The 16,334-nt window shown below is 34.9% G+C and overlaps 2 protein-coding genes and 1 long non-coding RNA gene across 12 annotated transcripts in view; 2 read left to right on the top strand and 1 right to left on the bottom strand.

Annotated features, from left to right (window-relative positions):
• The window catches only part of LOC141539446 (interferon-inducible protein AIM2-like), a 57,148-nt gene extending 53,669 nt beyond the window's left edge, over window positions 1-3,479 (bottom strand). Inside the window, exon 1 of one of the 3 annotated variants that reach the window (XM_074262255.1) lies at window positions 3,334-3,479. In XM_074262255.1, the coding sequence (XP_074118356.1) occupies window positions 3,334-3,344 (11 nt within the window). In that variant the 5' untranslated portion in view covers window positions 3,345-3,479. The remainder of the gene's footprint in view (window positions 1-3,333) is intronic. The other 2 variants (XM_074262252.1, XM_074262253.1) reach the window with 2 other exon arrangements.
• Window positions 1-16,334, top strand: part of LOC141539447 (olfactory receptor 6N1) — a 248,797-nt gene that overhangs the window by 99,910 nt on the left and 132,553 nt on the right. The window lies entirely within an intron of this gene.
• LOC141539450 (uncharacterized) overlaps window positions 3,499-16,334 on the top strand; it is a 93,364-nt gene continuing 80,528 nt past the window's right edge. Inside the window, exon 1 of one of the 2 annotated variants that reach the window (XR_012481302.1) lies at window positions 3,499-3,588. This is a non-coding gene — a long non-coding RNA (uncharacterized LOC141539450). The remainder of the gene's footprint in view (window positions 3,589-16,334) is intronic. The other variant, XR_012481301.1, reaches the window with a different exon arrangement.

Raw genomic sequence — 16,334 nt, 5'->3', positions numbered from 1 at the left:
AATTCTAAATATATCCAAATATATTTTCCAAATATAAATTTATATAAATATATCTTATATTATTTGCAAAAAGAGAGAGTTTCATTACCTTATTCCCTATTTTGGTTCCTTTTATCTATTTTTTTTCTTTTATTGTTATTTCTAGGATTTCCAATACAGTATTGGATTATATTGGGGACAATGTGTATCTTTCTTTCACATCTGATCTTACTGAGGTTTCTAACTTATTCCCTTTACAGAAAACGTTTGATGATGTTCTTAAATAATTTTATCAGTTTAAAGAAAAAATCTATTTATATTTGTAATTTCTTACAAAAAATTTATTGAATTAAATACAAAATAAGAAAAAAAACAGAATAGAAAAAAGAAACACCAAAAAGGAAAATAAAAAACAAAACAAAACATTGTCTTGTGCCCAGCAGAACAGCAAGAAGGATATATATATATATATATATATATATTTAAAATAATACATTTCCATTTCAAGAAAGGATATATAATAATTGAAGAGATTATTTTCACGAGTGTCCATCTTTCCTTTGCTTCTTTCTTTTGTCCTTTGTTGTGTACTTTTTATTTTATTCTTTTTTCCTTTTTCAGCACAAACACACACACATATATATTCAAATCCATCCACCCACATGTATACATATATGTACATATACACTTACATACATATAAATATACTCCCATACACATGTATATATTTACACATGTTTAAACATGCATCTAAAACAATATTAAAATTAGTTAAAACAATACTAAAACACCTTTCTATATCCCACTTTATCCATTATCTCTCATACTTCTATACCTCACCTTACCTTATTCCCTTCCCCCATCCTTCTCACCTTATTTCTTTATAGATTTTGTTTGGAAGGGGCACTATATCCTCCATAGTATATATGTAATATTGACTACTTAACCCATTCTCAATGTGAGTAGGTTTTCAAAACTACAAGTCTTTCACTTCCCTCTAATGCCTCTGTATCTATTCTTCTGTACCTTATTTGTATAACATAATTACAAATTTTACCTTTTCCTAGATAGTTTTGTTTTTTAGAGTCAGATCATACTCAACTCTGCCTCAATTTTTCTTGTGAGCTACTTATTTACTGATGTCATTTTAAAACATATGGTATACATTTCCATGAAAAACATATAAATTTTTTGTCCATATTGCATTTCTTATAATTAATCTTTAATATTGGCTCTCATATGTTAAATTTTCTAGTAAGTTCCCGTTTGGTTGATTCAAAATTCTGCAAGTTCATTGAATGTCCATTTTTTTTCATTCTGTATTGTGGATAATTTTGCTACATATGATATTTTTGGTCCCAGGCCTAGTTCTTTTGATTACCAATATATGTGATTCCAGGTCTTATGACCTCTTATTGTGGCTACTCATAAGTACTATAGAATTCTAATTGTAACTCCCATATATTTGAATTGATGTTTTTCTTGTTTCTTGCAAAATTTTCTCTTTAATCTGGGATTTCAAAATTTAGCAATTTCTATGTATTTCCCACAAAGGATCTCTTTGAGATGGTGATTGGTAGATTTTTTCTATTTCTACTTTCCCTTCATGTTCTGTCACTCCAGTACAATTTTTTTGTATTATTTCTTGCATTAGTGTATCAAGGTTCTTTTTTGGTCACGGCTTTCCGATAGTACAATACTTCTTATATATTTCCTTGATTTTTTGTTTTTCTCCAGATTTGTTGTTTTTCTCATAAGATGTTTCATATCCTGTTCACTTTTTCATTCTTTTTATTTTGTTTTGTTATTTGTTATTTTTGTTTTTTTCTTAGTCTCATAGTTTCACTGGCTTTCCCTTACTTAATCCTATTTTTCAAAGAATTATTTTCTTATTTAAGACTTTTTATCTCATTTTCTAGTTGGTTAACTTCTCCCCCCTCCCATAATCTTCTTCTTTTTCTTGAAATTTTTTTTTTAGGTTTTTTTTCTCAATCTTTCTCACTTTTTTAAACTTCTTTTTTCAGTTCTTTTATAAATTCTGTCTGGGCAATTAACCATTAAATGTTACTCTTTGGGATGGAAGAAGCTTTTTTTTTTTTTTTTTACTTCATTGTCCTCCTCTGAAGATGAATCCTATTCTTCCCTATTCATAACATAAGTTTCTATGGCAGGGTTCTTTCTTTTTTGCCTGTTTGTTTTTTTTTTTTTTTTTGTTTTTGTTTTTTTTTTTTTTTAATTAAGAACTATTAGTGTAAACACCTCTAATCCTATATTGGAAGTATGGTTACTCTAGTTTTACTTCAGTTATCCTTTCTGACCTGGAAGCCTAGTCTAAAGGCTCCACCTTCCTACAAGTGCCCATAGCCAGCAGCTTCCCTATTCCACTGTTTAACCATCTGCACTCATCAGGGTGTTGGTACCTTCTTTCCCAGGGCCATGTCTCAGTAACATAGCTGGGTTTGATATTCCTGATCAGCAGAAGTTCCCTCAATCTTCTCAGTTCTGAGTCTCACATTGTCAGAGTGTGGATGTTCCTGTAGTTCAGGCTGAAGCTCTAGCCTAACACAGCTAGCCTCAGAGCTCCGCTGCCAGTTTCTAAAGAGTTATCTTGGAGGTATTTGCATCTCACACAGGCTAACCACAGTACTGTTGTTTTTTTTCTGGGTTGTCCCAAGAGGACCATATATCTGCCCAAAGTCTTCCTTGCTTTTCACTATTCTATGTTCAACCTTAGGCATAAATTTGTTCTGTTTGGGGGCAAGGAAAAAATCTAGAGTGCCTGAAATTTACTGAGCTATTTTGCCATCTTCCTATAATCCTCCCCTATCCCTATAATTTCAAGTGTTTTTAATATAAATGAATGTTGTACTTTTATTAAGTCTTTTCTGTATCTATTAATACAATCATGATTTTTGTTACTTTTATTATCAGAATACTCAGTCATTTTAATAATAAATATCATTTGATCATAATGTATAATCTTTTTAAAGCAAATAATTCTTCTAGGAAAAATCAGGAAAGAGGAAAAAGTTCAAATAGTGCCAAGTTCAGGTGCAGAGACAACGGAGATCATGGAGATCATGGAGAAATAGTTATGGGAAAAAGTCAAAGCCCAAACAAAGAATAACAAAATCGCGCACGCGTGTGTGTGTGTGTGTGTGTATGTGTGTGTGTGTGTGTATGTGTGTGTGTGTGTGTAATCCTCCATATTGAGTGACTCTAGTAGATTTGATTCATTTTCAAATGTCTCTTTTCTGGGGGGGGGGGAAACAAACCTTTCTCTGCATTCCAAACCTGACCAGACTTCCATATAAGCTTTCTTTGTGACTATTAGGTAGAAAAAGTTGTTCTTACCTTGTTGACATCTCTGTAGATTCAGACTTTAAGCCGTGGGTATTCCTCTCTCTACTTCTAAAGTAAACAGTGCAATGTCTCTGTGAAAGAAACAACTAACAACACTCAAACCAGGGCGGGAAATGATGTCAGAGCCTAGGCAGGAAAGATAAAATCTTTTTTATATGGGGAGGAGCCTCCCAGGCAACAAGAAAGATATAATAGGAAGTGAGAAAGTCAGGAAAAAGAGGCTAGAAAAACACCTTGTGGAAACAGGTATGTATTGGATGGGAGAGAGAGGGGTGTGTGTGTGTGTGTGTGTGTGTGTGTGTGTGTGTGTGTGTGTGTGTGTGTTAGAGGGAGAGAGATGCATTCACCAGAGTAGAAAGTCCTAAGCCTAAACATACTTGGTTAGGAAGAGAGACAGATCGCTAAAGTTGAAAAGGAAAGAACTGAATAAGCTAGGAGCTGGAGAGTAAACAAGATTAAATTTTAAAAAAAAGAATAAAAAGGAATGGACAGCTGTAACAGCTTTCGCTCAGCTCCTAGTTGTTTCAATCAGCTGCAAACTTTGTTCAGAGCTGTCTGCAAGGCTCTGGATCTAAGCAGGTACAGAGGGAGCTAGAAGAAACTTCGTAAATACAACACTTTCATTTTCATTTCTTGAATCATCTCATCTCCCTTTTTTTTTTTTTTTCTGTAATATTACGCCATTGTTCTCCCCACTGTTGTGTCAGAGCTCTTCCTCAGCCTTGACTAAGCTTTAAAATAATAAATAAAAACAGAATTTAAGGTTTAAAGCTAAGTCAGTTGCCTCACCATTCAGATCCTGTGCAGAAAGAGAGGGGCAATGAGTTTTGCTATTAGCTCAGGGTTGGAACAGTATTCCTTAGTTGACTTGGCTCCTGTGTAGGGCAGAAAATATAAAACTGCATTAGAAATTAGGAAAACTAGTTCAATCCTGGTTCTGCCACATTGAAGGGGGAAGGGAACTGTTCCCTTTAAGATTATCACTCTGATATTGTGTCCCCTTTGATCAGGATCTCCCAGGCTCTAAGGAGTGGAAACAGAGCCCAAACCTTTCAGGATAAGAGAATCATCATCCATAGAAATTCTAAATTCTCATTCAATTGAGGAATCCTGATCTGATCTGTCCCAGCCCCCATCTAGTCTGATCTGCTTGGGCTGTCCCAGCCCCCATGAAGATACCCAATATAACAGCCTCCCTCAACCAAGGTCTTTGCAGATGACCTAAGCAATTTGCCAGGACTATTCTGCCCACTGAGAAAGCATTTTCAGTGCCAACACTCCATTTTCCAATAGACCTGCCACTATAGAAATCAGTCTCTTGGTAAACTGGTTTCTATCCAACAATAAACTTTCATTTTGCAACTAATAATTTGGATTCTTTCACTCTAAACCTGCAGCCAATTTAAAGGGGATTCTTAATAGCTCTCATATTGCCACTAACTTCTTGACCACCAGGAATTGAGACTACTCAGATAGCATCAATATTATTTACTTATGTAAACTTATTAACTAACACTATATATTTCCATTATCAGTCCCTAATCAGATTAGTCCCTGCTTTTCTCCTTCATTCCTTCATTCATTCCTCCTTTCATCTCCCTCTCCCATTCCTCCTTCTCCCTCTACTTCTCCCTCACTCTCTCCTTTCTTTGTAATTGGGATTACATGACTTTCCCAGATTCAGTATGTGTTAAGTTTCTGAGGTTGCATTAAACTACAATCCTCCTGACTTAAGGCTGGTGGTCTATTCATTGAGCCTTATCTTTCTTTTAAAGGAAAAGAAGCACCTATATTAATTAATAACTTACATAAGTAAATACGTGGTAGAATCAGAGTTAAACTACATTTCCTAACTCCTGATACAGTGTTTTATATTTTTCCTTCTTTGACATTATGTGCCTGACACTTTTTCATGTAATATCCTTCTATAAAAGAACTTTAAGTGCTTTTCTGCTTTTCTCCAATTTAGAAATCTAAATAACTTTTACAAGGACTCAATATTGGAAAAACTTACAGATTTACAAGGGGGATGTATTAAATCTCTATTCAAAAATTATACACAAATGAAAAATATAAAAAGAGTAAAATAATAACACCCCTTTTTTACCTTATACGATTTATGTCTTCCAATAAACATGGGAAGTATGTACTATTATTATATCCATTTTATAAAGGCAAAAACTTTCACAGAAATAAATGATTCCTCCAGATTCACACAGTTAAGTGAATGAGACCAGATTTGAACTTGGTTCTTATTGACTCCAGGTTAAGTAAAATCTGTAGCAGCTCTTTTCTTTTCCCTGAGTAATCACACAAGAACATACTAGGGACAACAGGTCAAATTTATAAAGCTATAAATCATTTCCCAGTTGATATATGGTCAAAGAATATGAACAGATAATTTTCAGATGAAGAAATTAAAGCTATGTATAGTCATATGAAAAAGTGCTTTAAATCATTGATTAGAAAAATGCAAATTAAAACAAGTCTGAGGTACTACCTCACGACTATCAGATTGGCTGTTTGCTGTTATTTATGCTTTATTCTTAAGAGGACCTTGCCATAAAAGGGAGGTGATGCCCTGACATGCAAGTGAATCGGGCTGTGCAAGGTCACCTGCTTCACTTTCCCCTCCAGATCAAGACAAGTAAAGATGACCATGGCTGAAATGGAAGACCTTGGCCTTTTAAAGCTGAGATCTTCAACAGGTCTCAGTTTGACTGAGGCTTTATCCATTCAGTGATTAAAATTAGGTAACAATTTTTTTTTTTTTTTTTTTTTTTTTTTTTTTTTTTTTAAACTCTAATGTTTTATTCTCCAATGTGCAATTTGTTTTTTTTTTTTTTTTTTTTTTTTTTTTTTTTATTTTATTTTATAATTATAACATTTTTTGACAGTACATATGCATGGGTAATTTTTTACAACATTATCCCTTGCACTTACTTCTATTCAGATTTTTTCCCTTCCTCCCCCAAACCCCTCCCCCAGATGGCAAGCAGTCTTATATATGTTAAATATATTACAGTATAATTTAGATACAATATATGTGTGTAGAACCGAATTTTTTTTGTTGCACAGGAAGAATTGGATTCAGAAGGTAAAAATAACAGTTTACATTCATTTCCCATTGTTCCTTTTCTGGATGTAGCTGGTTCTTTCCATCATTAATCAATTGGAATTGGATTAGCTCTTCTCTATGTTGAAGAAATCCACTTCCATCAGCATACATCCTCGTACAGTATCATTGTTGAAGTGTATAATGATCTTCTGGTTCTGCTCGTTTCACTCAGCATCAGTTGATGTAAGTCTCTCCAAGCCTCTCTATATTTCTCCTGTTGGTCATTTCTTATAGAACAATAATATTCCATAACATTCATATACCATAGTTTACCCAACCATTCTCCAATTGATGGACATCCATTCATCTTCCAGCTTCTAGCCACTATGAAAAGGGCTGCCACAAACATTTTGGCACATACAGGACCCTTTCCCTTCTCTAGTAGTTCCTTGGGGTATAAGCCCAGTAGTAGTATGGCTGGGTCAAAGGGTATGCACATTTTGATAACTTTTTGGGCATAATTCCAGATTGCTCTCCAGAATGGTTGGATTCTTTCACAACTCCACCAACAATGCATCAGTGTCCCAGTTTTCCCACAGCCCCTCCAACATTCATCGTTATTTGTTCCTGTCATCTTAGCCAATCTGACAGGTGTGTAATGATACCTCAGAGTTGTCTTAATTTGCATTTCTCTGATCAATAGTGATTTGGAACACTCTTTCATATGAGTGGAAATAGTTTTAATTTCATCATCTGAAAATTGTCTGTTCATATCCTTTGACCATTTATCAATTGGAGAATGGCTTGATTTCTTATAGATTAAAGTCAATTCTCTGTATATTTTGGAGATGAGGCCTTTATCAGAACCTTTAACTGTAAAAATTTTTTCCCAATTTGTTACTTCCCTTCTAATCTTGTTTGCATTAGTTTTGTTTGTGCAGAAACTTTTTAATTTGGTGTAATCAAAATGTTCTATTTTGTGATCAATAATGGTCTCTAGTTCTCCCTTGGACACAAACTCCTTCCTCCTCCACAAGTCTGAGAGGTAAACCATCCCATGTTCCTCCAATTTATTTATGATTTCGTTCTTTATGCCTAAATCTTGGACCCATTTTGATCTAATCTTAGTATGTGGTGTTAAATGTGGGTCCATGCCTAGTTTCTGCCATACTAATTTCCAGTTTTCCCAGCAGTTTTTGTCAAATAATGAATTCTTATCCCAAAATTTGGGATCTTTGGGTTTGTCAAAGATTAGATTGCTATTTTTATTCACTATCTTGTCCTGTGAACCTAACCTATGCCACTGATCAACTAGTCTATTTCTTAGCCAATACCAAATGGTTTTGGTGACTGTTGCTTTATAATATAGCTTTAAATCAGGTACACTTAGACCACCTTCCTCTGACTTTTTTTTCATTAGTTCCCTTGCAATTCTCGACCTTTTATTCTTCCATATGAATTTTGTTGTTATTTTTTCTAGGTCATTAAAATAGTTTCTTGGGAGTCTGATTGGTATAGCACTAAATAAATAGATTAGTTTGGGGAGTATTGTCATCTTTATTATATTCGCTCGGCCTATCCAAGAACATTGAATGTCTTTCCAATTATTTAAATCTGACTTTATTTTTGTGGCAAGTGTTTTGTAATTTTGCTCATATAATTCCTGACTCTCCTTTGGTAGATATATTCCCAAATATTTGATACTATCGACTGTTATTTTGAATGGAATTTCTCTTTGTATCTCTTGCTGTTGGATTGTGTTGGTAATGTATAAAAATCCTGAGGATTTATGTGGATTTATTTTGTATCCTGCGACTTTGCTAAAATTCTGAATTATTTCTAATAGCTTTTTAGCAGAGTCTTTGGGGTTCTCTAAGTATACCATCATGTCATCTGCGAAAAGTGACAATTTGATTTCTTCATTTCCTACTCTAATTCCTTGGATCTCTTTCTCGGCTCTTATTGCCAAGGCTAGAGTTTCTAGTACTATATTGAATAGTAATGGTGATAGTGGGCAACCTTGTTTCACTCCTGATCTAACAGGGAAAGGTTCTAGTTTATCACCATTACATATGATGTTTACTGAAGGTTTTAAATATATGCTCCTTATTATTTTAAGGAATAGTCCATTTATTCCTATACTCTCAAGCGTTTTTAGTAGGAATGGATGTTGGATTTTATCAAATGCCTTTTCTGCATCTATTGAGATGATCATATGGTTTTTATTAATTTGATTATTAATATGGTCAATTATACTAATAGTTTTCCTAATATTAAACCAGCCCTGCATTCCTGGTATAAATCCCACTTGGTCATAGTGTATTATTCTGGGGATGATTTTCTGAAGTCTATTTGCTAATATCTTATTTAAGATTTTAGCATCAATATTCATTAAGGAAATTGGTCTATAGTTTTCTTTCTCAGTTTTCGATCTACCTGGTTTAAGTATCAGTACCATGTCTGTGTCATAGAAGGAATTTGGTAGGACTCCTTCAATCCCTATTTTTTCAAATAGTTTACATAGCATTGGAGTTAGTTGTTCTTTAAATGTTTGGTAGAATTCACCTGTAAATCCATCTGGTCCTGGGGACTTTTTCTTAGGAAGTTGGTTAATAGCTTGGTCTATTTCTTTTTCTGAGATGGGACTATTTAGACTACTTACTTCTTCCTCTGTTAATCTGGGCAAGCTATATTTTTGAAGGTATTCTTCCATTTCATTTAAGTTATCAAATTTATCGGCATAAAGTTGAGCAAAGTAGCTCCTAACTATTGTTCTAATTTCCTCTTCATTAGTGGTGAGTTCACCCTTTTCATTTTCAAGACTATCAATTTGCTTTTTCTCTTTCCTTTTTTTAATCAGGTTTACTAAGGGTTTGTCTATTTTGTTGGTTTTTTCATAAAACCAACTCTTAGTTTTATTAATTAATTCAATAGTTTTTTTACTTTCAATTTTATTAATCTCACCTTTTATTTTTTGAATTTCAAGTTTTGTGTTTGTCTGGGGGTTTTTAATTTGTTCCTTTTCTAGCAATTTTAGTTGTAAACCCAATTCGTTGGCCCTCTCTTTCTCTATTTTATGCAAGTAGGCCTGTAGAGATATAAAACTTCCCCTAATTACTGCTTTGGCTGTATCCCACACATTTTGGTATGATGTCTCATTATTGTCATTTTCTTGGGTGAAGTTATTAATTATGTCTATGATTTGCTGTTTTACCCAATCATTCTTTAGTATAAGATTATTTAGTTTCCAATTATTTTTTGGTCTATTTTCCCCTGGCTTTTTATTAAATGTTATTTTGATTGCATTATGGTCTGAAAAGGATGCATTTACTATTTCTGCCTTACTGCATTTGATTTTGAGGTTTTTATGCCCTAGTATATGATCAATTTTTGTATAGGTTCCATGAACTGCTGAGAAGAAAGTATATTCCTTTCTGTCTCCATTTAGCTTTCGCCAAAGATCTATCATATCAAACTTTTCTAGTATTCTATTTACCTCTTTGACTTCTTTCTTATTTATTTTGTGGTTTGATTTATCTAATTCTGATAGTGCAAGGTTGAGATCTCCCGCTATTATAGTTTTGCTATCTATTTCCTCTTGCAGCTCTCTTAATTTCTCTTTTAAGAATTTAGATGCTGCACCACTTGGTGCATACATGTTTAATATTGATACGGCTTCACTATTGATGCTTCCCTTTAGCAGGATATAATGCCCTTCCTTATCTCTTTTAATTAGATCAATTTTTGTTTTTGCTTGATCTGAGATGAGGATGGCTACTCCTGCTTTTTTGGTTTTGCCTGAAGCATAATAGATTCTGCTCCACCCTTTTACTTTTAGTTTGAATGTCTCATCCTGTTTCAGGTGTGTTTCCTGTAAACAACATATAGTAGGATTCTGACTTTTAATCCAGTCTGCTAACTGCTTCCTCTTTATGAGGCAGTTTGCCCCATTCACATTTATGGTTAGAAGGACTAATTCTATATTGCTTGCCATCCTATTAACCCCTGCTTATGCTTTTCCCCTTTCCTTCCCTTTTACCCTCCTATCCAGTATTAAACTGGTAAACACCACTTGCTTTTCACAGCCCTCCCTTTTTAGGATCCCTCCCCCACCTTAAAGATCCTCCCCTTATTTTATCCCTTTTCCTCGAAATTACTGTATTCCCTTCCCCTTAGCTTACTCCTTCCCTTTCACTTTTCAATGAAGTGGAAGAAGTTTCACCATAAATCGAATATGTCTATTGATACACGCTATGTTCATCTCCCTCCTTTCTTTCTCTCAGATATAATAGGTTACCTTTGCCTCTTCATGAGATGTAGTACCACCACTTTATACTTTTTTATGATATAATCTCCTTTCCACCTCTAGTTTCTAAGACAAATTGTACATAGGTTCTTTACATATTTTTTTGACAGAAGTATAGTTCTCAAGATTTCTTTTTACCTTTTTTAGAAGTCTCTTGAGTTCTGTATTTGAAGATCAAACCTTTTATGTAGGTCTGGTTTTTTCATCAAAAATAGATGGAATTCATTTATTTCGTTAAATGTCCATCTTCTTCCCTGGAAAACGATGCTCATTCTTGCTGGGTAAGTCACTCTTGGCTGCATACCAAGTTCCTTAGCCTTTCGGAATATCATGTTCCAGGCCCTGCGTTCTTTTAATGTGGACGCTGCTAGATCCTGTGTTATCCTTATTGTGGATCCTCCATATCTGAATTGTTTTTTTCTAGCAGCTTCCAATATCTTTTCCTTTGTCTGATGGTTCTTGAACTTGGCCACTATATTTCTTGGCGTTTTGATTTTAGGGTCCCTTTCAGTAGGTGATCGATGAATTTTCTCAATGTCTATTTTACCCTCTGTTTCCAAAACGTCTGGGCAGTTCTCTTTGATAATTTCCTCGAAAATGTTGTCCAAGCTCTTTTTTTCCTCCCATTTTTCAGGGAGTCCGATTATTCTCAAATTGTCTCTCCTGGATCTGTTTTCCAGGTCTGTTGTCTTTCTGGTAAGGTACTTGACAGTCTTTTCAATTGTCTCATTTCTCTGGTTTTGCTTGACTCCCTCTTGGTTTCTCCTTGAGTCATTCATTTCTACTTGTTCCAGTCTAATTTTCAATGATGTATTTTCTTCACTCACTTTTTTTATCTCTCTTTGTAATTGTCCAATTGAGTTTTTATCTTCTATGGAATTTTTTTCCATTGTATTTTTTAGAGAGCTGATTTCTTTTTCCAGCTCTCTAATCCTGTTTTCCTTGGAGTTGTTTACCTTTTCCAGCTCACTAATCTTGTTTCTCAATGATTTGATTTCTTTATCCATTCTGTCTTTGAATGCATGGGATGACCTCTCCAGGCTCTCCTGCCAAGCCTCCCTTTCCTTTTCCCATTTCTCTTCCAGCTCTCTTGTGAGAGCCTTTTTGATTTCCTCTATGAGGTTCTTTTGTATTGAGGAGCAGCTTATATCCCTCCCAGGGGATACATCTGGGGACATTCTGTTCCTAGTCTCTTCAGCATTTGAAGTCTGCTCCCTCTCCACACAGAAGCTGTCAATGGTTAGAGCCCTTTTGAATTTTTTGTTCATTTTGTCAGAGTAGGAATCAAAGAAAACAAACTGACAAGAGAAACAATTGGTCTGTTTTGCGGGGGATAGGGCTGGATGGTATTAATGGGCTTCCTCTACAGACTGGGGGTAGGGCAGCAGAGAGCCACTAACAGAACAGCAATGACTGTACTGAGTCTGCGCTCTGAGGCTCCGAGAATGCACCGAGTCAGTCCAGGTGGGGGTTGGGGGTGGCCAGGCTCTGAGAGACGCTGGCTTTCTGGGGTTTTAATCTTCACCTCCAGTGTTTACACCCTCTCCACCGCTCCTGGCTTGCTGCCAAGACGGAGCATCCACACTGGGGCAAAAGCCCTTTCACAAAAACGACAGAGATCACACCCCTCCCCCTCCGGTCTGAGCTGTGTGAGCTGCCTGTCTTGCTCTGGCTGTCTGCCCTCAGTCTGCGCCCAGTCTGATTGACCCTCCCCCGAACAAACACAGACCTTTTCTGGCGACTTTCAAGGATGTCTTCTCTTGGTGATAATTTGTGGATTTCTTTCTGGGTCAAGCATTAAGTCAGAGGCTTGTCATGAAGTAAGTTCTGAGAGAAAACGAGGAGCTCAAGCAGCTGTCTGCCTCCACGCCGCCATCTTGGCCGGAAGTCCCCTCCCAAAATTAGGTAACAATTGAGGCAAATAATCTCCTCTTTAGCCTAGTCCAAAAAAAAATCTGAATGAATGAATGAATAAATGAATGAATTTGGGAGTGGACCCTCAGAGTTTCTTGCCAAGCATAATTGATCGCTATTTATATTCAATCTGAGTCAATCAGGACCCAAACAATGACCAAATGGGACTTGATCCAGGACTTACTGGTGGATAGTCAGAATCAGATTGCTTTTGGTTTAAGGACTGGTTCTTAAGAAAGAAACCTAACCACTAAACCCCAAGATATCTTGGGAAGATTCAGAAGTGGAAAAAGGAAAAAAATGACAAGGAAAATGATAAGCGTTGGAGGGAATGTGGAAAAATTGGGACATTAATACATTGTTAATGGAATTGTAAATTGATCCAAACATTCTGGAGAACAATATGAACTATGTCCAAAGGGCTATAAATTTGTCCATTGTGCTTTAATCTAGTATTGCTACTCTTGGATCTGTATCCCATAGAGATCATAAAAAAGGGGAAACGACACATACCAAAATGTAACAGCTCTTTTTGTGGTGACAAGAAATTGGGAATTAGTGGACTGCCCATCAATTAGGGAATAGCTGAATAAGTTGTGGTATATGAATATAATAGAATACTATTATTATCTAAAAAATATTGAGCAGGTAGGCTTCAGAAAATCTGGAAAGACTTATGTGAACTAATAATGAGTGAAAATGAGAAGACCCAGGAGAACATTGTACACAGTAATAGCAACATTGTGTGATGATCAACTATGATTGACTTAGGTTTTCTGACTGTTGATAGATTGTTGATGGAAAATGCTGACTATATATATAGGAAGAATTATGGAATCTGAATGCAGATCAAACTATATTATTTTCACTTTTTTGGCTTTTTTCTCATGATTTTTCTGTTCTGATTTTTCTTTCACAACATGACTAATAGGGAAGTATGTTAAAATGACTGTATATGTATAACTTATATCAGATTGCTTGCTATCTTGAGGAGGGGGATAGAAGAAGAGAGAGGGAGAAACTTGGAACTCAAAATTTTACAAAAATTAATCTTGAAAACTATTTTACATGTACTTAGAAAAAAATAAAATGCTATTAAGCGAAAAAAGAAGCCATAGGTCTAGTCCCTGTACTCTATTATCTTGTATATGTCGCATATTTATAGAGAGATAGGAACAGATATAGGTCCTGGGCCAGGGCTTTAGAATAAGTATATAAAAAGCCAGAGCTTTTGAAAAAAAAGGTCCAACTTATTTTTTTAAGGTGAGGCTCTCCCAAAATTGACTGTATAGTTCTAGGGCTGAAAAAGACAGATTAGTAGAGTAATGAGATGCTGAGTATCTCTAAACAATGGTTCAGAGCCTATTGTTAAGCATTTACCAGTATATAATTGATGTTCTATGTGAAATTAATTACAAAAATTATTGCAGTTATAACAAAACCTATCTTCACCCTAAAATGAAATTTTAATAAGAAACATTTAGAAAACTATTTTTTTCTGTGTTGGGCTATGAATGATAGACTACCATGTTGCATCTCTCACAAAGTAGAAAGCTTGAACATAGATGAACAGTTTAGTGCTATAGTCAAATTAAACTCCCAACAAAGTTAATCTGGCATATATTTGATGATATGCCTAATTGCTATTGTTCTACATGGTAATTAGGCATAAATGAGAATCAGTTCATGTAAATGACTGTAATTAGTATGACTTCTATGCAGCCAAAGCAAATGGTTACATTTTTTTCTTTTCAGTTTTTCAGTGTCTAAAAATGGCATCTATGCAGATTGTTTTCTTTAATACCATGTAGTTTCTTTTTTTTTCAATCTGCATTATATGGACACTATATTCAGTAAACAAGAAAACTTTTGGATCATTTCCCTTCCCTATCACCACACTAATTCTTTTTCCTTTCCAACAACAGATGTATCTTTTGGAGGTTTTTATTGCATATCTTTGCAATGTATCCCTCATAAAGAAAGTCCAGCCCTTTATGATTTGAAATTATAAGTGTAGTCTAACACTAGTATGTTCTTAGTTCTGGTCTGGTCTGTTTTTGTTATGAGATGAGTCATTCCCAAGTCACTGAACATTTAACGAAAGGAGAAACTTATTTTGCCCTGGTAGTAAGAATACAAAACAAAGATATAGACATACTTAGCTTCTCTGGAGTGCCCTCTCTTCTTGTCTCTATATTGAAATATGTCTAATCAATATTATGTGGTCTCAAGCACTCATCAAGTCTGAGAGTCCTCTATGTCAGATTAAGTTGCATAAGAGGAGAAAACTACTTCACAAATGTTAGGGAATCTGCATCAGGAGATCTGTAAACTTTGTGTTATGCAGATAGCTTTGCTGGTATATGTTGGAATGAGGTCCTGAAAAAAGGGAGATGTAATGTGGAGGAGTGAGAGGTAGAGAAGCAACCAGAAAGATAGATCTGTGATATGGTAGCATAGGCTCCAAAGTCCAGAATTGTGCCTGGGAAAATTGGATTACTTTTAAACTCCCAACAAAATTAATCTGGCATATTCAATTCAATTCAACTCAATTGGTCAAACAGTTATAAGTGCACAGAATTCTATGGTTGCTAAAGATGAAAAATGGCAGTTTCTTCTCTCTAGGAGCTTCATGTCAAATAGAATATATGTAGTTAAAAACACCTAACTACTACTTTATCCCTACAAGATTCTGGTTATAGACCTGGGAAAGTAACTTCATAGATAATTGGGTCATCACCCAATAAATGCAGTCTTTAGTTTTCCTGGCCTGGAAGTGGCTCAGTAACTTCAATTTAGAGGCAAATACTGGACAGGTAAGAAAACTCACAGAAGTATTTTCCAAAACATCAATATGCTCATTTTGTGAGACTCCACTGGGAGAGCATTACCATGACAACTTTATGTTAAACTAGTTCCTCAGTTCCAATAATATATATAGTCTCATGGCCTAAAACATAAATAGCATGTCCATAATACTTTCTTCTGAACATTGTTATTCTACTCATATTTCTTCCCAGTTCAGTGGTAATGTAGTTTATTCACTGCTTCTCCCTGTTGGAAAATTCCTTACTGTGGGCTCTTTGAGAACTCAGGAAGAATCTTGCCTATTATCAGGACCATATGAGTAGAGATCAAATAAAGGTAGCAGTTGAAGTAAAAGAAAAATAAATTTATTTGTTTGTAAAGGAAGATTGGGGCACTTAGGTGGCACAATAGAGTACCAGTCCTGGAGTCAGGAAAACCTGAGTTCAAATCTTGCCTCAGATATATACTAGCTTTATGACTTTGGACAATCACTCAAACCAGTTAGTCTACTTCCTGTAACTGAAAAATGAGCTGGAGAAGGAAATGGCAAACTGCTTCAGTATCTATGCCAAGAAAACTATAAAATGTGTTCCACAAGAGCCAGATATGACTGAATTACAGTATTTTACTTCTCTCCTTCACTCCAGTTACAAGTCAAGAAAAATTTTAGCATTAATTTTTACAAAATTTTAAGTTACCAAATTTTTCTCCATTCCTCCTGTCCCTTCCCTCTTTCAAAGATTGTAGGCCATATAGGTTATATATATATATATATATATATATATATATATATATATATATATATATATATATATATATATATATATATATATATATATATATATATATATATATACAGTATTGAAGTGGGTTGTGAAAGAGGCAACAGATCAAAAGGAAAAAAGA

The sequence above is a fragment of the Sminthopsis crassicaudata genome, chromosome 4 (genome assembly GCF_048593235.1).
Source record: "Sminthopsis crassicaudata isolate SCR6 chromosome 4, ASM4859323v1, whole genome shotgun sequence".
Taxonomy (NCBI): Eukaryota; Metazoa; Chordata; class Mammalia; order Dasyuromorphia; family Dasyuridae; genus Sminthopsis; species Sminthopsis crassicaudata.
This window is presented reverse-complemented; position numbering and strand designations above follow the sequence as displayed.